This window comes from Polistes dominula, unplaced genomic scaffold (assembly GCF_049000335.1).
Source record: "Polistes dominula isolate Pdom_NZ unplaced genomic scaffold, Pdom_raw_medaka contig_75, whole genome shotgun sequence".
NCBI classification, from domain to species: Eukaryota; Metazoa; Arthropoda; class Insecta; order Hymenoptera; family Vespidae; genus Polistes; species Polistes dominula.
This window is the reverse complement of record NW_028301003.1, coordinates 3,965,892-3,986,834: the sequence shown is the minus strand read 5'-3', so window position 1 is coordinate 3,986,834 and position 20,943 is coordinate 3,965,892. Positions and strand designations below refer to the sequence as shown.

Genomic DNA, 20,943 nt, shown 5'->3' with positions numbered 1-20,943 from the left:
TTATATTTTTTAATAACAATATTTAAATATTTATATATTATAATATAATATATATACACATATACATATATATATATATATATACACTGCAATTTTTCTGTACATATATACATATACACACACACACACATATATATATTGCTACATGTAAATATTTATAACAATATCGACTAATATCATTTTCATATCAGTCTCATAATCGTTAAATTCATTGTTTACAAGACTGTTTATTAATAATAATAATAATATATATGCATGTAATATGTATATTTATTTACAAATTGATTATATTACTATGCGAATACGTTGTTCAAGGATGAATTAATGATATTAAATCAGTAATGATCAGTAATGGTGTTTATGAGAAAAATTGAGCCTGTAGATTAACCGAAAGAAATGGAAACTTAAATGCACAGTTTTCTTAATAACTTATTAACAAATTCTTAATATTTAATAATATTTGGCATGGGGATAATAATATTGGATCTCACATGACTTATCACTTTGAATGATTATAGTATTATTAAAAAAAAAAACAATCTAGTCGTAGTTTAAACTTATAGATAATTTTCTTAACGATATTTAATCTACACGCGATTAACTATTATTAGTAATATATTACAATTTGTATGTACAGATAGTGCGTCCTTTTTTTTTTTATTTGATGACTAGGACTTTAAATAAGATATAAATTAAAATTTACCTAAATATAATTAAATACAAAATTATAGCTATTACAATAATAGACCGCACAATATTCTAAAAAGATATCGTTTCGTAATGGAGTTTTCTGTAAATAATTATTCTATTGGAATTCAACAAAATGAATCGGGTCATTTTCTATTGCTTTTTTTCTGTTTTTCTGCTTTTCGTAAATTACTTTCTCGTTTGAATCACATCATCAAAGAAACCGACGTCTCGTCAAAAAATATAACTGAAAAGGGAAATAATTCAGTTGTAATTATTTAATTGGGTTCTAATAAAATAATAATAATAAAACAAAACAACAAGGGGAAAAAAATAATATTAGAAATTCAACTTTGTCTACCGGTTAGAACTGTAATGGGTTTTAGTAAAAGTTGAGGAGGAGAGTGAGGAATTTGCCTGTTGGTTTGTTGTACCATCGTGTTACCAGAACAAATTGAAACTGGTGGCGAGTGGGGGGACATTGGTTCGGGACTACTACCCGGTGACGCCGTATTGGAAGGTGGTTGACTCAATGCAGAAGGTTGATTGACTTGATACCTTTGTTGTTGTTGACTAAAAACAGCATGGCTAGGATGATGTTGATGTTGAGTTAACGATCTCAGTGCTGTGTAAAAATCATAAGGACCGGTAGCCGGGATGTTTGATATCGCAGAGATATTCGTTGGATAACCAGTCGAGTTTTGCAGTAACCTTTCCATGGAAAAAGAACCATGTGCTGGTGGTGCGGCGGTTGCTGGAACAGCTTGAGGTTTGCAAGGTAGACCAGTTGTGGTGGTTGTCGAAGCCGTGCCAGGTAAAAGGCTCGCTGGATAACCACCCGGTGGGTTGGTGTAAGCTGCAGTTGCAGCTGGATACATAGCACGATGTAAATAAGGAAAAGTGTAGAGGGTGGTATGCCAACCCGCTGGTGCATACGGACTTGGATACAAATTACTAAAGGACATGGTTCTTTTATAAGCAGCCATTCTCGATCTCGATACCGCGGACGATCTTCTTCTTAATTTTCCTGTCGTACCACCGATAAAAACATCGTCCGAGCTTGGATCCAACATCCAATAATTACCCTTACCAGGATCGTCGTAATGTCTCGGTACTTTGACGAAACATTTGTTCAACGACAAATTGTGCCTTATAGAATTTTGCCAGCCCTGTTTGTTGTTCTCGTAATATGGAAAATTCTTCATAATGTATTCGTAAATACCATTAAGGGTTAATCGTTTATCCTGACTATTACGAATGGCCATCATTATCAATGCGTTGTAACTGTATGGTGGTTTTTCAGGTTTTTTTTTAACATCGCTCGTTTGATCATCGTTATTGTTATCACGCGAATGATTTTCATTATGATTGGCTTGATCCGTGGAATTGGTTGAATTTGAATTTCTCGAACAATCCAATGGGGTGGAGTTTCTGTACCATCACCTGTTACGTCCAAATCACAGGACTCGTCACTATCGTCGGCGTGCGATGCATCGGACGAAATCGATTGACTGACCGACGGTACAGAGGAAGCTGTTCCAGAACAAGCTTCCGGTAATATACTACGAATACTAAAACTACTTTTAAGGGTAGTTCGTGGTGGTGGTGGCGATGCCGCCGTCACCGTGTGTTGTTCATTAGAACCCTCCATGTTAACCATCATTTGTTAGTATTCCACAATCCCCAAATTCGTAAATTAATGTTTACTACACTTTTTTTTTGACGACGTACACACGCGTATTCGATACGGTAGTTAGTCCAATCGAAAAGTCAATAATCCTTTTTTTGTTCACCTAATTAGGACAAAATGTAATAACAATCACGCACATCACAGCAAACAAACTAACACTTGTTAATTATTATCCTGTTTAAACCCCTTAATGGGTTCACACTTCGTTGAACGTAATCGTTGTTTTATTGTCCAATAATAACCGTGAATTCCAACAACGTTCATGCACTTATTTCTAAATCGAATAATAAGAAACGTTAAGAAGGAACTGAAAAAAGGTTGGTTGAACAGATGCAACATAGGAATGAAGGAATACAACCGAGGCGCTCCGTCGGAGCATCTGCGCGCTAGTGGCAACTTCCCCACCAGGGCTAGCTTCTTATACATGGGTTTAAGTCACGCCTACTGTGTAACCAAGTTAAATGAAAAGAGGAGGGTTCGACCAATGGTAATATTCCTATCCCTCCCTAAGAAGGTACAAAACGCTTAGGTTCTCCCACCAATGGGCTCTTTTGCGTCCAATGTTTGACAGCAAACAATGCAAACAGCGCATAGGATCGACGAATACATACTCGAGTGGGGGTAGTTCGAGGGTTTTAGGGTTAGAGCAAGGCCTAGCAGCAGCCTTTTGATATCAAGTCAATGCTTGCACTCGCGTTTCGTACTTGCTTGCTATGGGTTATGTTAGATTTATCCTTGTGGTAGTAATAACTGACGTCAATGTATTTTCTCTTCCATGGGTGGGGAGCGCAGTCGCAACAAGACGCGCATATAAGGCCGCGTGTGCAAACAAATCCCTGCAATCCGCATTTCTACACCCTCCCTCGAGGATGGCGGGTTTGCTTGGCTTCCAACAGAAGAAGAAGGGGTGCGTTGCATCCTCCTCTGGTTACCTTCTGGGTTACACACCACACATTCATCCAAATGTCATCTCTATTTTCTTTCTTTACATTCAAACAGGGGGTCATCATGGGTTAACAAAACTGGACAAATAAGTTAGGATTTTTACAACCACTACTTTTTGTTAAAATTATTTATTTATTTGTTACTGAAATTTCCAAAAGGATTTGATATTTACTTAGGATTATTATAAGTGAAGAAGTATTTGGTCACGTTAACCGTTATATGTGGTCCATTCTAACTCAATTGAATCATCGTCAGAACGAGATAATAATCACCCGCGGGGTTATAATATCCACAGTTAGATCTATTCTCGCGTTAGAGTTTAAATCGTCGGTACCGTTTGATCCTCGAACCATGTCTCCTTTCGCTATCTCACTGTTGTGTCTACCGGAAGATCAAAACTCCCAAGAGGAATTAAGGAACAACAAAAACCTGACTTGGTAAAGAAAAAAAGGACCACCTTGCCAACATCTTCATTCCTCATCTCTTTTTTTCATTCCAGAATTTTTATCATTCGGTTGAGATCCATCTTTCGATTTGATCTACGAACAACCAACTTACTCTTCTTCTTGGTGGGCTAAAAATTTGGTTAACAAGTTAGAAAAACACATATATTTCGTAAGTAAAAAAAATGAGCAAGATTTTTTTTTAAACGAAAGTGGGGATGTGTGTTAGTGGTGAGGGGTTGCACGAGGAAATTTGAAGATCTTTAGGATGATTTGTTTCTTCGAAGTTATATGTCGGTAAAAGGTAAAAAGAAATTCTCTATTTTCGGTATTATGCGGTATATCTTTTTTAAGCCTAATTTTTTAAGCATTTTTTTTTAAACCTTAAACCCCCTAGGGGAACATTGTCGTCGACCCGTAGAGAAGCATAGATTTAGTTACATCCCTTTTGCGATCCCCTTACAACACCCTTATACATCCCACTTTCACCCTTATTTTTTTTCCTTTCTTTTCCTTTCTCCGTTCATTTTCAACATTCTCCCGATAGACTTTTTTGTTTTTTTTACTTTCTAATTCTAATTATTTTTCAAATACTTTCTTTTTTTTTGTTTTTTACGCGAACCGTGCGTTTTTTGATACAACGAAAGGAACACGTTTTTTATCAGAGTCGCACAAGGACTTGTTGAATAAAAAAGTCGAGAAGAAAAAAAGAATTCCGAACGAATCTTTTTAACATACCATCCATCCACCCCCGGCCTTCGTCCCCTTCCCCCGCTGAGGACATAAGAAAGGAAAGGGAATAAGAGATTTTTGTCGCTCGTTGGACAACCGGAACTAATTTTTGAATTAGAAACTTTTATTGCATTATTATCATTTCGTTATTGCACATTCGTGCTGATCTTTTTAATTCAATAGTAAATTTTATTTTTTTAGTTGTCATCCTTCATCATCCTTTTGACACACGTTTAGTAACAATACAAAAAACAAATTATAATCGATTAAGGACGATAATTCATTCAATTAACAAAAGGTTCCTTTTTTTCCCTTATGCATTTATCTGTGTATGTATATGTGTTGTATAAAAAATCTTTGGAATGCAGTTGAAGATTTCATCAGATTTTGTTGCATACAATTTAGAATAGAAGTTCATGATGCTGCATTTGATGACATTGAATTTATTGTAAATAAAATTGTTGAATATGTTTATTTATCAATGACAATATTAGTTAATATTAAATAAATTAATATTATATATATATATATATATATATATATATATATATATATATATATATATATATATATATTTTAATTTTTATAAATTATTTAAATATTTATATAAAATATATAATATATATATATTTATATAAAAAAATTCGTAAATTACTGTATATAATAATTTATGAAATATATTATATATATAAAATTATAGAGAATATTGTGTGTATAATAATATAAATATTTTTGTAAATTAAAATTTAATTTTCATAAATTAAATACAATACAATTATAATTACATTAATATAATTAATTCAAATACAATTAAATTAAATACAACAAATTTATTATTTTTAATTTTCATAAATGTGTTTAGGATTTTTTAAAACATTATTTTTATAAAAAAAAAATTATAAATTCTTGCACGCGCAAACGCAATTTAAAAATAAACGTATAAATAAAATAATAATATTATTTTATTATCTAAAGTATATTCGTTAATCTCAATTCGACACGGATTAGCACAATTAGTCATGGATTTTCCTGAAAAGAAACCACACTCATAGAAATGTATTCAACAATAAAAGGAGACATCTTACCTAATCCCTCATCCCTTACACACACCAAGTCATCGAAGGTTTAGAATACTTCAACACTACCAAACCTAAAACTTAACACACTTGCAGGTCAACACAACTATACATTAACATATCTAAAAATCAACGGATTTACAGAAAAACTCGTTTGAAGATTCAACACACACACTTTTATAAAAATACTCACACATACACACTCATAACAGAACCACGAATTTGCTGGAAATGTATGGAATATTACCACACACGTGAACATTTTGGTACGTTCCTAACTTCGTGACTATTTCAACCCCTCGTAGTCGTAGTACAGCAGCTAGTTTCCAGAAGCATGGGGCCACTTTTTGATTGTGTCAGGTAGAAATGAAAATACACAAGTGGACCAACAAACGAGTCCTATTTGAATCGACAATATCTTCTTCTTCTTCCCTCAAAAAAAAAAAAAAGAAAGAAAAAGAAAATCTATGAATTTTTCCTCCTTCAAACCTTTTTCTCTCTCACATCGAAAAGAAAAAAAAATGATTGACAATCGATCAAAAGTTCAAAGTTTGCGAAATGTTTTTGAAAAAGGGTTGAGGATACCTTTTTTTTTAAATAAGATCAAGGTTACATTTTTAATGGATGACAGTTTAAAGAGAATTTGATGAGAGTGATTTGTTATTTTTCGTCGAAAGATTTTGTTTTCTAGCCTGTGTCAAAGATTCTTAGAATGATTCTCAACAACACATTAGAAAAATTAGAAAAATAAAAGTTTAGTTGAGTCTTTTAAATTGTCGGAAATTCTTTGAGATCAATGATGCGTAAGAAGAATAGAAATGAATTATTTGCGGAATACAACAAACGTTTAATCTTCGATCTGTTGTTCCTTTTTTCACAGATTTTCCGCAATACTTCAAACTAATCCTCACCTACCATGAACAAGGATTTTAAATTCATCCTCATAGAAAACTACAAAAAGATTAAAAAGAAAATAGAGATGAAATATTGAATTTGTGGATAAAGAATTTTCTAAGGATCTTCTTCTATGTCGGTTACTCAAATGTAAATCTTTGTAAATATAAGACGATTAAATTTGAAATTCATCGTAGCAACACTTTGAACGCCGACAGAAGATTTCAATCAAATTCAACGTTTATATTTGGACTTTCTAACACAATTGCTATTTTACAGAATAGAATATTTTTAAATGTTGTTATTTAGGATAAATAGGAAAAGCTCATTTCGTTAGAAAACAACTTTGAATTAAATTGTTAATGCTATGTGATCTGACATTCACCAATTTCGGTCTTTCACGGTAATATATTGGGTTGTCCAGAAAATTCTAAAGATTGAAATGCAACGCATTTAAATTTATTTTTTTTTGTATTATATTATTTATATATTATATTTATTTGGTATTATATTTATTTTATATTATATTATTTATATTATTTGGTATTATATATATATTTATAACATATATAATATATAAATATATATTTTTTAAATATATATTTAAATTATATTATATTATTATTATATTATATATATTAATTTTAAAAATATATATTTTTGGTATTATATATATTTATTAAATTAATATATAACTACACTTCTGTGTTCTAGAACCTTTCACCATCTTTATGAGTAACTTATACATTTAGTTCTTCCAGAATTTTTCAGGTTTTTTTCAATAAAAGAACATATTGCCATCTATCGGAAATCTACACGAACTTTCCGGACAACCCAATACATATATATGTTCTAGTTTTCTTTTTTCCATTTGATCATTCGCGAAGCAACGCAGTTGATAATAACAAGGAGTCCAATACTGTGGGCCACACTAGACACTTAGCCTTGATAGAGTTACATTGATGGACAAAGGTTGGTGAAAAGAAGGCTCGTTAAAGTCGTAAAGCTATTGATTCTAATATACCGAACAGCGCCTTAACAAAAAAAGCCAATATTTGCACGCACAAAAGATGGATCATAGAATGTCGTCCGACTAACTCATTCAATTCGCTCAACGTCCGCTCGGGGGAACAAGCAAATAAAACAAAAAAAAAATGGACAAAAATAACATCTGACGTTTCTCCTATTACATTTTATTTCATCGTGTGTATGTGTGTGTGTGCCTGTGTGTGTATGAAAACCTTTAGCTTGGTCAATATAAATAATCTTAAATAAAATTGATAAAAATAATCGGATAATGGTGTATGTTGATGATGATGGTAGTTTATTTAGGTTACCTTTTTTTTGTATTTTAATTTAATGGTAATAAAAAGAAATAAAAGAAGGTACAAAAATATTTGGCCCTACGAAAAATCGTAGAAGTAGCATGAAATTTTTACAATCGCAAATATAACAAACCGAGAAACCAAAAATTCTATCTGAATTGTATTCTATTTTATTTTTTTTTCCTTTTCGTGAAAAAAGGTTCTGTTGTAAAGTCGATTGCAGGTGGAGGATTATAAAAATTTTGCCCTTTCTTTTCCTTTTTTTTTATTTTTATCTTTTTTGTACCTTAAAACCCTTAAACACGAAGGGGATAAAAGTGTGCCATAAAAGTTAGGGTTATTTTATTTTGTAGAAGAAACTCAACCGGTACTATCAAGATGGCGATTTACGTGGCAAACCATATGGAAAACCACAGAGTAGAAGGAAGAAGGATCTATTCCAAAATATATGACCGTGTAGAGGGATGAGGCAGGGGAGTGCAAAAAGGGTACAGGGACTTGGAAACGAACGATAGAAAACTCTTTTATGGTATTTTGTTTCTTCTCTTTTATTAGAAACTAGTTTAACGATCTTGGAAGATTTTACGAAATGTATTCCTTATATTTCACAAAATAAAAAAAAGGTAAAAGAAAATATTAGGCCCAGTAAATTATTTTTGTTTTTTATTATGGGAAACGATATAAAATAAAAAAATATGTATTATATATAGGGTGGTATATTTAAATCGTAGAAAATTGTGGCACACAGGAGTTAGTATTTTACTTTGAATCAATCGAAGTTACTGTATACTTACTGTATACTACTTGTAGTAGTCTATAAGGTTTCCTCTTTCGTTTCGCGTTCCTCGAACGCCTTCCCCGATAATTGGCATTCGGTTACGTCGATAAAGGGATACTTCTGACACGCCTTATATTTTTTTTTTCCTTTTTTTTTTTCTTCTTCTTTCCTTTCCTTTCTGTCCAACAAGTTTATTCCTATGTTGCATAGGTGGGCACTCGCAAAACCGTATCAATATTTATAGCACCTCGTTAATTCCCCAGGATAGATCGGTTTCGGATATCAGAGATGTTATCCTTAGAAAGGTGAACGCTTCTTATCCATCTAACGAGATTCAATTTAGATTTTTATCTCTTCTTATATTTCCTTCAATTTTATTTTTTCTTTCTCTTTTTCCTTTTTTTTTTAACGAATACACAAACATCATCGGATAAAAATATAAAGCTTGGGATAAATTCTTGTTCTAATTTTATGAATGAAATGTATCAACCAAAAATTTTTAGAAACTCGTATGAAAATTTCTATCAATGAATAATAAATATTTAAATTTAAATAATTAAATATTTTCAATTATTAATTTACAAAAATTAATTGAACAAATTATGTAGCAAGTTATAAACTAAAATTAGAATATTAAAGTTGTAAGTAAAAAATTAATTACAAAAATAAATTAAATAAATTATATAGTAAACTGTAAACTGATATTAGAATATTCGATATATTTTATATATTTAAGTAAAAAAAAACAATTTAAAAATTTGTAATAAACCTTTCTCTCTTGAAAAAAAATTTGTAGGAAGATCCAATCATAAAAGTCTCGAATGGAGTGGCCAGAGTTTCGCTTGTTTTTGTAATGCCAGTAAAAGGTCCAGACGATCTTGTAATTCAATATATGCATATGTTAACATACATTTAAAATGTATGCATAGTAAACGATATACATACATATCATCGTCATCATCATCATCATCATCATCAGAATGAGAAGATAGAAAAGAAACGTTCTCTGCTTTTCTTCAAACATTTTTTGATGACACAAGGACTCTCCTTGTCAGTAATTCCTCCCCTTACCCTTTTCACCTACATAATCCAATTATTATTATTATTATTATTATTATTATTATTATTATTATTATTATTATTATTATTATTCGGGGTCAGCTAGGGAAAGAAGACGTAGACAAGAAAAAAAATGTGACGAACAAACTGGTGTGTAACAGTATAAAACCGGTAGCAATACAATCGTTCGTTTTAAATCAACAAAACCATTCATGTTATTTTCTGTTCAGTAGGAAAACAAAAAGATTTAGGGTGGTGTCCAATAATCTATTGGGTTTATATATTCAAACTTATGACCAGTGGTTCTTAAAATATAAATTATAATTCCTAAAAGGATAATAATAATAAATTTTCTTCAATTTTATATTATTTCCATTATTAAATATTAATTTGTTAATAGGAATTTTGATGCAACCCTGACATAGTACAATATTACAAGGATAGTAATCATAAATTTTCTATTACTATGATATTGTAATAATAAATTGTATTCAATTTTATATTATTTCCATTATCAAATATTAGTTTATTAAAAAAAAACTCTGATGCAACCCTGACATCCTATAATAATGTTTTCAAACAATTCAAATTGATAAATATAAAATATATTTGTATATTAAAAAACAAAAATATTAAGAACCACTGAAATCTGTAGGACACTGTATACCTCAAAGTACAACCTTTGATAATTGTTCGTAGCAAAATTTCAAGTTAACATGGCTCCGTCATATCTTTATGACGGAAGAAGGGACGAGGGGTACACACACCTGGAACATCTGGAAAAATTGTCGAAGGAAGTTGTGGTGGGGAATGAGATCTCACTTATAACACTCTTTGAATATTCTCAACTGTTTCTTTGACTTTTGAATTTGAGATATGTGTGTGTATACTTGAATAAGCACAGTTGTGTGGTGTGGATATATACAATTTCATCAAGAAACCGGGCACTTTGCATTGATGCATCAATTATTATCCCTTAGAGAAGTGGAGCGATGGGTATCTGTTGTAAACCGCACCCCGAGTGTCTATCTGTCAACGTGTACGTGTGCTTGTGTATACGTGTGAAACAGAAAATAAGTCAAAGAGAGAGGGAGGTTGATTGTGGGGTGGGTTGTAGGGGTTGGAGGGGACCTAGTGTTCATGAAGAAGGAAGGAGAAGGCGTGAATGCTGAGATGATTGGATAAAGAGGATATATTTTTCAGAGTTTGGACTACCTTTTGTCCTATTCCTTAGATCCTGTAAAACGTACCTTTCTGTGCTGATTTTGCCGACACATATTGGATAGAAAGAGATGAAGAATAAGAAGAAAAAATAATATAGATCCCCCCGTCTCTCTATCTATTTCTCTCTTGCTTTCCTCGTTTTTTTTTCTTCCTTTCTTCCTCCTTTTGCAAATAAACTCGTCGCCGAACGAAAAAGTTGCTTCGAATGAGAAAGAAAAACCACCGGATGATATTCCCGACTTCTTTCATCGTTACTACCGAACTCCTCCGATTCTACGAAGGAGAAACGAATGACGGTTCTATCTTTTTCTTTTTTCTTTCTTTCTTTTTTGTAACGTGAAACGAGAAACCTGTGGTTAGAAGAAACTTGCCACGCTTCTTCTACTTCTTCTACTAACTTCTACTATTCTGTTATCCTCTGTTCAATTTTCTTTTGTAAACTTAGAAATGCTTAACGATACTTTTTATTATTATTATTATTATTATTATTATTATTATTATTATTATTATTATTTATTCATCTTTTTTCTTGTATTATTTTATTGCATAAGCTCATTTTAATTTGGGTGAGGATTTAATTTTAACTTTAATTAAATAATTATTTTCTTTTAATATCAACTAAATGGTTTGGTCTTTCAATAAACAATGATCAGAATTGTGTGTGTACTTTTTTAGATATTACATGATTTATTTTTTGTTTTCTTTTTTTTCTTTTTCGTTTTCTCATATAATCAAAGTTCTAATCTCGTTAAATAGGATTTACGTTCATTCACTCTCGTTGCTTCCACGAAGTCTCATCTCAAGTAGCAATCGGCGACGAGTGTTTCGTACGTTCATAAGTTAAAGTTACGACGTGTAAATAAACTCTAAATGCTTGCGTTGGTTTATTAGGAAACTTGTCCAGTTAAGAGATTCACTCTCCTATAGAGTTTTAACAAATTCGTTAATATTTCCCCCAATTCAAATATAAGATTCAAATTTTGCATTTAAATTATTGTAATTTTGTAATTCCGAGTTTTTAGGTATGAAAATTAAATTGATATAGTGAACAAATAAATGATAAGAATAAATTGATCAGGAACCCATGCTTATTATCAATCCTATTAAATAAATCATGGTATTTTTTTCTTTGAATTAGATAAGCTGAAAAACTAAACGTCTTCTTCAGTATTTTGTTTACTTTACACGATACCCCACTTCTTTCATCTGGCACACGAGTAATAGAAGAAGAAAGTCACTCTTTGATACTTTACGAAGAAGTTAGAAAGAGACAGATATAGGAATATGGTTGGGACTATGGTAAAAAGGAAGAAAAAAACGTTCACAAGGAAGAGAAGGTTTACGTTCATGGTTCTTGGCTACTGTTTCTGTTGCTGCTACTGTTGCTGCTCCAATTGGTGTTGGCGGTGATCTTCAAAGAGGAATCCGCGTGTTTGGCTAACATCTCTAAAACAAAGTGTAAACTAACTAAACGTCCACTCGGTGTTTACTCAGTGGCGAGACTAAGAGGAAGCTCTGCTTGTTCTGTTTTTTGCCCCCCACCTAAATCCCCCATCTAAATTCATCCTTTATATATATACATATATATATATATATATGTATTTTCATTTTAATTTCATTCCCAATCGAGATCTCTAACGTTTGAATTCATTTAAATGTTAAATTAGTTATTAACAATTAGTTTGCATGGCACCAACGTGGAGCCACCAGACGTCATAGTGTTATAATAAACATTTTCAAATAAATTATTTAAAATTATATTGATATTGATATCGAATTAACATTAATGATTGACAATTTGTAGTAAAATCAGTGTTCAGTTTTAGAATGTGTAGAAAATGATGAGTTTAAAGTTGAGTTAGTATATTTGAGAGAATTTATTTGGTATCCCGGCTGTTTCCCAGCCGGTTATCGGCGACTACCAGCAAATCTTCACGCGTACTGGAATTAATCAACGAGCTGGGCCATCAAAGATCCCGAAAGCTGCCCCCCTTGAAGGAGTTTGTTTATCTCTTTGGATCTTTGGGGTATAGTAAGAAGACACGTACATTCGTATTACATGTGAATCTCTCTCTCTCTCTCTCTCTCTCTCTCTCTCTCTCTCTACTCTTCACTTAACTTCTATCTTTCTTTCTTTCTTTCTTTCTTTCTTTCTTATTTGTGCCGACAAAAATTCATTCGTTCCTCTTCTTCTTCATCTTCGTCTTCTTGGAAATCTTCTTGCATTTCTAATCGGCCAGTTCTCTAACGTCGACGAGACGAGTACCAGCCTTTACACTTCACGTTTCTCAATAAACTTTTCTTGCTTTTTCTTTATTCATTATTTCCCTTTAATCTTTGACGATAGAAAATGAGAGAGAAAAAAAACAGGATTTAGTTTATGTTTCTAAATTATTTCAATATTTATTATTATATGTTAGAGGGTGTACAGGTAATCTCAATGATATCATTTCATTTGAATTTTGTTTTAAATTTGAGATAATCTATTTCCTAGAAGTGTTATATTAATATTTCAATTACTATAAAACACACGTCATTTATTTATGCTTTTAAATAAATTTTGATTCATCCCCAATAGGAATCCTCAATTATAAATTCTATTCATTTAAAAAATATCCAACGTGGTGGGGATAATAAAAAAAAATTCAGTGATCACATTAAATAAAATATAAAACAAGTAGCAAGATTTTTGGCGGTGTTTTGTCAAACGAGCCAAAAAAAGAAAAAAAAATAATGATCTAAAGAGAGGAAACGTTTACCTCACGAGAATTTTGCTATTCCACCCTCCCCTATTCTCCTATTCCATCGTTCTTCATCTTTTCTAGTTTTTCTTTGACCTTTTATTATTCCGAACGGTATTGGGAATGGTCTTGTACCATTGGTCGATCAGTCGCAGTTATGGTTGTGTTGTGTTATATTTATATAAGGTTTCAAGGTAGCACGAGCGCCTCCGCTTTTCGTTTCGGATCGGTTATCGTAAAAAAAAGATCAACGGCGACATCACGCAGCGACAGAAAGCAAAAAAAAAATACAAAAAAAAATAGAAGGAAGAAAGAAAAACGCGTTACAGAGAACTGTCCAGACTTTCATTCAAGTTTGTTGTAGGGTTTTCAAGTTAAAATTTGTATTGGTTATGTTGTCGCATACTACTCATGTCTAATATTACATGGAAACTTATACGTCGCCATTTTTCAAATTAAATTAATTGATACCCGTATTTTTTATCAAATAATTTTCCTTCAAACTTTTCTATTTTATATATTTTGCAATAACAATTTTATTTGTTCTTTGAACACTGAATTTTAGATTTTAATTTGAAATTATTTTGACAAACAAAAACAACTTATACATGAAAATAACAAAATATATTTATATAAAAATTGTTTATATATTACGTAAATACATTGATTTATTTTTTAGGAGTCAACTTTCAAAAAGTTAATATTATACAATTCCTTTTGGAGCATAACTTTCAACGACACCATTTGTCAATATGGCGTTGCATTTCTCCTTTTTTTTTTCGTCTTCTCTATTTTCAAACGAAAAGATTTCATTTCCTAGACTATGATCCCACTTGATGTACGATTCTAAAGTTACTACGAAGATGTTAGTTGTAAATAAGCCTCCTCTTTCTCTTCCACGATCTTCACCTTCATCCCCCGCTTTCCTTCAGCTTTCTCTATCTGCAGTCTTTTGAGAAGTTCTGTTCAACACCAGTGCAAGGTGGCTCGTGTCACGACCCTAGGGATGTAATAGAAAGTTTTAAAACTGTAACATATAACACGCACGAGAAATGTAGTCTCGTTTTCTAACTACCAGGATTTGTCGTCGAACGAAATTTAACACGAATAGGAAGAATATAGTTTAATAAATATATAATGGTTCCGGTTGTTAAAAAAAAGGATTAAAAAGAAACGAAAGGGTTTGATCAATTGTTTTTGTCTATTATTTTATTCTTTATGTTAAATATTACGTTGATATTTTTTTAATTAATTAATAATTCGTCTGATACTAACGGAATTATTACGGAGACTTCAATGCGTGCATGTGTCCTATTGAAAATCAGTTTTCGTGTTGAATAATATTTTATAATTTAATATTAATTTTTAATTTAACAAAAATATTATTTATGATAAATTATGATTCTATAAGTGCACTTAAACCACCATAAAAATATTCACAATTTTTGTATATATATATATATATATATATACATGTAAATAAATCAAAGTAAAATGAGATGTAAAAGTATCACGCGGATAGGCGTATGATAATCGATTAGGTTTACAGTAAAATAGTATAACGAGTCGGTTTAAAATGCTTTTACAAACTATTATATCCTATTTCCATCCCGCTGAGAATAACGAAGGATACAGATACCAAATTCTATAAGGGATGAATATGATTTTAAAGTACTATTGGTCATCTGCAGAAAAAAAGGGATTTCTAACAAAAAGGTCACGCTAGTCTAACGCAAAAGTTCGTGGTAAATGAATGTGTCTCCCAACAAGACGTTATAGATTAGGAAAAGTTTGTCCTTCTTTGTCCTTACCAATAGGCCCCTGAAAGTTCTCTTTTTTCCTATTCTTCCTTTCCTTCTTCATTTTATTTTTTCATTTTATTGTTTCTGTTACTGTTATCCGAACTGAAGAAAAATGCTTTTCCCTTCCATTTGACTTGACCAAATTTATTTAATTTCCTTAAAAAAATAGAAAAAGAACCTCCAAATGTCCTCCCATTGTTCGGCACCTTTCATCTTATTTCAATAATTTTTTTTTATTTTTTTCCCTCTTGAACTGGACATACATGTGTGTATCTGTCGTAGACGAATGATCAAACAATTTGTTAGATAAAAATCAATATATTTAAGAACAAAGGTCTTAAATCATTGTATCAATTATTTAACTATTATTAGCTGGTGTGAAATTATTCACTCATACATACAAAGTAAAATATCATTGATCTTAAATATATCTGAAAATAACTACATGCCTTCTAATTAAGTGTTTATACAATGTCAGTTAAAACACGAAACGTTTCTAACTTTTGCCAAAAGCACATTCTTTCCGTAATTGCCATAAGGAATCGTTCACATTCGTAGCATGAATAAAAAAAATAAAAAAAAAATAAAATAGAAACCACAACAAGTAGGAAGACTAATTAAAAAATTAATTCAAACTTTTAAGATGTTGTTTTGTATGAATTTTATTATTAGAATAATCTTCTAGGGAATTCGAAATAAAAATTGTAATAATCGAACTGATATAACAATCTCGTTACAATAATCAACCGAAAAAAAGGAAATCAAATCGATTTACTGTGAGCATTGAAAAAGAACCGAGCCCACAGGGGTCAATTACCGTGAGAGGGTGGTCGTTTGTTGGATGGGATCATTATCGGGGACAAAATTGTACGTATCGTTGGAATATTCCAGAATCGTTGAAAAACACGACATAACTACACATGCATCGAAAAGAATGGTGGGTTGGGTTTGTTCAGCAATTGGATTACTGAAATAAGTAAAAGTATCGAACATGAAAAAGGGGTAGGGTTCCCCACCTTCTCCCAACCCCCATTAGGTATTTATAAATCCAGATTCACGCGGTGAGACATCTGTTGGACGAGTTAATAACACTCTTCTTTTGCTTCAAACTCATCCCCTCAAATATTCTATTTTACCTTATTCTTTAGCTCGTTACTTCTACTGGAAGCCGCCGACCCCTGTTAACATCAACATTTTCTATTACCAACAACTATCCTGGTCCTGTTTTCTTTACTTTGTAGTTCAACATGTCCATGTTACTATAACCACCCCGTTATGAAGACACCCCGTAGCTTTTTTCTTCGAATGACAGAATATCTCTCTCTCTCTCTTTTTTTGTCTGATTTCTTTATTTAGTATTTGAAGGATAGGTAGCACCTACGACACAATCACATTTTTGGGTTTCACCTTTTTTTTTTTGCGGCACGAGTCTTTCATTTGTTGATACACTTTTGGAACATTTTATTTATTTATTTGATCTTCTTTTTTTTTCTCTCTCTCTCTCTCTTTTTACTTGTAGTTGTTGTTGTTGTTGGTCCATTCCTTGCGTTTTTCCTTCAACATAAGTTTCTTTATCTGTATCGTTTGGTCTATTTAGTGCTTGTTAGCGGGTACAATAGGTCGCAGCTGATCCCCTTAACGAGGTCGAAACTTTCGCATTGTGCGAGGGTGTTGTAAGCCTTGTCGCGTGTCCCAGACGACGCTTAACACCGTGTGGACGTTTTCACAAAGTATAAACGAATATATATATACATACGTTAGAACCAATCTACCAAATACCTAAGACCCCCTGTAGTCTTTCTAAAAAAAATCAAAAGAAATACGAAATACATTTTCTATGTTAAATTTAACAACCGGAAATACTATCAATCCCCATGTAGATTCTTTGCTTGTTTATTAGCTAATTAAAATATTTACCTAAATTTTCACAAAATGGTGGAATTATTTTTAAATTGGTAAGAAAAGTTTGTCTATCATCTCAAAGGTTTTCGGAACTTTTGATGATATTTCATATTGTTAAAAAATAGCCTTAGTCATTGGTTAAAAATTAAAATAACAATTGTTTTCTGCTTGTCATAGGGATAAAGTCAAACTATAAAAAAAAAAAAAAATAAAGAGATCTACAGTAGCCATTTTTTCTCAAGAGGGGTGTGGGTGTAGGGTTGTTGCAAAGTCACGTACGAATAATAATATTCTGAAAGATTGAAAATCCCAGATTTTATTCTCACTCTAGATCCAAATTTGTACAGGATTGTATGTTGAAAAGTTTGTTAAAGGATCCGAAACTTTTTCCAATGAGGGTCCTTGTTATTGCCGCGAGCAGGTGAAGATGCAGAAAAAGAAGAAGAAGAAGAAGAAGAAGCCAGGATGTAAAAGGTCCTCCGCCGTGTGCTGCTACTTATTATGAATCTCGTTGAAAGACCCTAAAGCAACTTTTTATAACCCTCTACAATGATACTGTGCTTTTGCCAAACTATGCTATTTTTTTTTTTGTGATCGATCCCACTACCATTTTTTTTTTATTTTTCCTCTTGTCGACTATTGTAATACTAGTTCACACCTTCCATACAAAATACGCGCACCCCACCCCCATCACCCCCTTTTTCTTCGATGATTATTATTATTTATTATAACCTTTCTTCATCCTCCATTTTGAAAGATCAACAAAAAAAAACAAGCCCAATTAAATGTTCTTAACACCTGCGTTACACCATTATATTACGTTTTAAACGTGACATCAATATTCTCATAATAATTTCCCTCAACTTATTTATTATTATTATTCAGAAATATGCGGGAAACCTTTTGAGAATCTGTGAGTTAAATAAAATTCAATTTTTAACGATCGATTTCCTGTTTTTTTTTTCGGAATAATAATGATAACGAGTGAGAAGAAACGTGCATGATCCTTCTACTTCTCACATGAGTAATTCTATATCCTAAAAAAAGTAAAAAATCTTTCTCCAGTTCTCCATTTTTCTTTTTTTTTCCACGATAAAAGCTAACTGCTCAGAACTTCTAGTTTGAAAATAGGTCGTAAAATTTTGGTTGAGATTAACACGTCGTTTGTTGAATGACCACTTTGCTTCTCCCTTCTTTTTTATATTTCATATTTTTATTGTGTTGGAATTATTACATGGACTTATTAGAAAATTTTGTATTAGTCAATCCCACCTCTACACCCCAAATAAATATTTTCCCTTTCACTTCTTAAGACCCGAACTGATCGTAAAAACATTGAAAATAAAATAAAAAATAGAAAATCCAATTAATCCGAGATTAAATTACAAATTAAAAACCAATGACTCCACCCCTTACTTCCCATAACAATTTGTAACTTTGTAATACAACTCGTGTCACTGGTGTGATCGTAAAAATGAAATAAAAATAATGTAGACCCCTTTTTTTCTTAGAAATAAGAAATAAAATCAAATAAACAACGCCTAAACATTTTACAGTAGAATTAACAGTTTGCTCGTTTAACCGTGAAAAAAAGAAGAGGAAAAAGTACAAAACAAATAAGAAATGAATTACTAGAAGGGTGTTAGGATTGTTGGGAAGGGGTACAAAGTTGGAGGGGGTAAATTTAATGTAAAAATAACGGGCTCCTTTAGTTTGATGCTAACGACTTCACAAGAATATACACACGCATCATTGATTCTCACTCTACTATCTATATATTTATACGTGCGTCCTCTACGTGTATCTATGTATGTGAAAAGTATACTTGTAAACGAATACACGTGTTTCTCATCGTGTCACTCGACTCGTATCCACCTATTTGTAAGAGAGACCGTAGAAAACAGTCGCGTGTCTGTGTTCTGTGTATCCCCAACCCCTCCCCCCACACCCCCTTTTCGTTCCTTCTTCCTATATATTTCTTTTTTTTTACTGTTTTAACTGCGGGATACCGGTGGTAGGTCACGTGTCGTTCTTATCCTCCTTCACGATTTGCACGTTCGCTAAAACCTTCATCATCCTACAAGGATTGTCTCGTGTCTCTTACGTCATCCCTGACGGATGAGTGAATGACGGATTTCTAACGATTGATACTTTCACAAATTTTATTAAACATTTTTATGCTAATATTTTGTACAATGTTAATTTGCTACGTCAGGGTTGTTTTTTTATTGTCAAAATTTATTTCACAAATATTTGATTCACCTACAATCTTAAATCTTTACATTATAATCTTTTGTAACCTAAAAAAAACTATAATATATACTAGTTCCCTCTCCCCTCTTGCCAACCTCCCACCTCACCCCACAAAATTCACCGGTTGTTTTCGTCAGTTGAGGGAGATGACGGAGGTATCCAGGTTTCACCACGATTGCTGTAACAGCACCAGCAATCCCCTCCCCGGGAGTTGACAGGAGAGACGCGCATATCGGTAATGTAACCAATCACGAACCCGAACCCGAACTCGAACCCGAATACGTCTACCTTCATATATAAGGTCTCACTATACAGTCCAGTATACGTTAAACCTTCACCTGTGTAGTAGTATCGTCCCATTTTCCTCATTCCTCTCCTCATTCCTCCCCCCACCTCAATTCCTCAGTCAAGTTCCTTTCCCAAATCCTACTACTACCCCTACCAACCACCCACATCATCCCTTACTCTGGGAGATCCCCATAGACAGCGTGCTGCTTCCTCTACCTTTCTCTATCTCTGTTTCTCTGATTCTAGTGGCAGACGTTTCGAGTTGGTTCCAGTCCTGGAGCTAGTCCTGGAGTTTAACGAGGAGTTTAATGACATCGTCGACGGTCCACGTCGGACATGTGGACACCACCCTCAACACTAACCCATCTATCTATATCTATCTTTCTTGCTCTATTTTTTTATTTTCATTTATTCCGTACTACCATTCATTATTTTTATCTTCGAAATCCGCGTATTCAATCAACTTTACAAAATTTTCTACAATCTTTACAGCAAAAGGAATGGGGGAGAGGGTAGTTTCTCTCGAAAATTAGTTTGTTAAAGGTTTCACTTCTAACACGTTTGATTTGCTCACATGATTTTTTTTATCTTTTTTCTTTTACACGTGAAAGTTATTGGAGAAAAATTTGTGGAGTCAAAAGCCGCCCGGATGTCACGTTTCGTAAGTTTGCCATGTTCTCACCCTTGTTTTTAGGGATGGAGGGAGTTGCTGGTGGGATTCGAGAGACTCCGATTGCACTCGATACACATGTAACTTTACGCACGTGCGTGAAATGTCGCGTACAGGACCTAGGACCCTTACTTCCCTTTCTCTTCCCACTCTAACTAAAACCCCCTACTATCGTCTAGCTTTTTCTAGCTTTCTAATACGAGTGAGTTAGTGTTCGTTTGCAGAGATTGCTGTACCAAATTATTTGTCTCTTTGCGGCATCCGAAACTACTATTCTACTCAGTTACACACACACTTCTTTATTTCCGAATGAGATCGTTATTCGTCATCCTTCTTTCTATTGTTCAACACAACCTTCCATATTTTATTAATGTAAAACAAAATGATTGAGACAGTTCAAACGAATGTGGGGATAATTTATTGATAAAAAAAAA

At 32.5% G+C, this 20,943-nt stretch overlaps 1 protein-coding gene and 1 long non-coding RNA gene across 4 annotated transcripts; one reads left to right on the top strand and one right to left on the bottom strand.

Annotated features, from left to right (window-relative positions):
- Positions 1 to 525: 525 nt before the first annotated feature.
- Positions 526 to 2,781, bottom strand: LOC107070928 (uncharacterized). The gene is given in 2 exon segments (XM_015329487.2): positions 526 to 2,108; positions 2,111 to 2,781. Coding segments are annotated over 2 exon segments (1,314 nt in total). The 5' UTR covers positions 2,351 to 2,781; the 3' UTR covers positions 526 to 1,034.
- Positions 2,782 to 3,300: 519 nt separating this feature from the next.
- On the top strand, positions 3,301 to 20,806 carry LOC107070933 (uncharacterized). 3 transcript variants are annotated; one of them, XR_016177036.1, is made up of 4 exons: positions 3,301 to 3,759; positions 3,822 to 3,937; positions 8,146 to 8,321; positions 20,086 to 20,806. It is a non-coding gene; the product is annotated as an uncharacterized LOC107070933 (long non-coding RNA). The 3 variants fall into 3 exon arrangements; XR_001476338.2 differs by lacking the exon at positions 20,086 to 20,806 and adding an exon at positions 11,992 to 13,149; XR_016177037.1 differs by lacking the exon at positions 20,086 to 20,806 and adding an exon at positions 8,781 to 8,916.
- Positions 20,807 to 20,943: the final 137 nt, after the last annotated feature.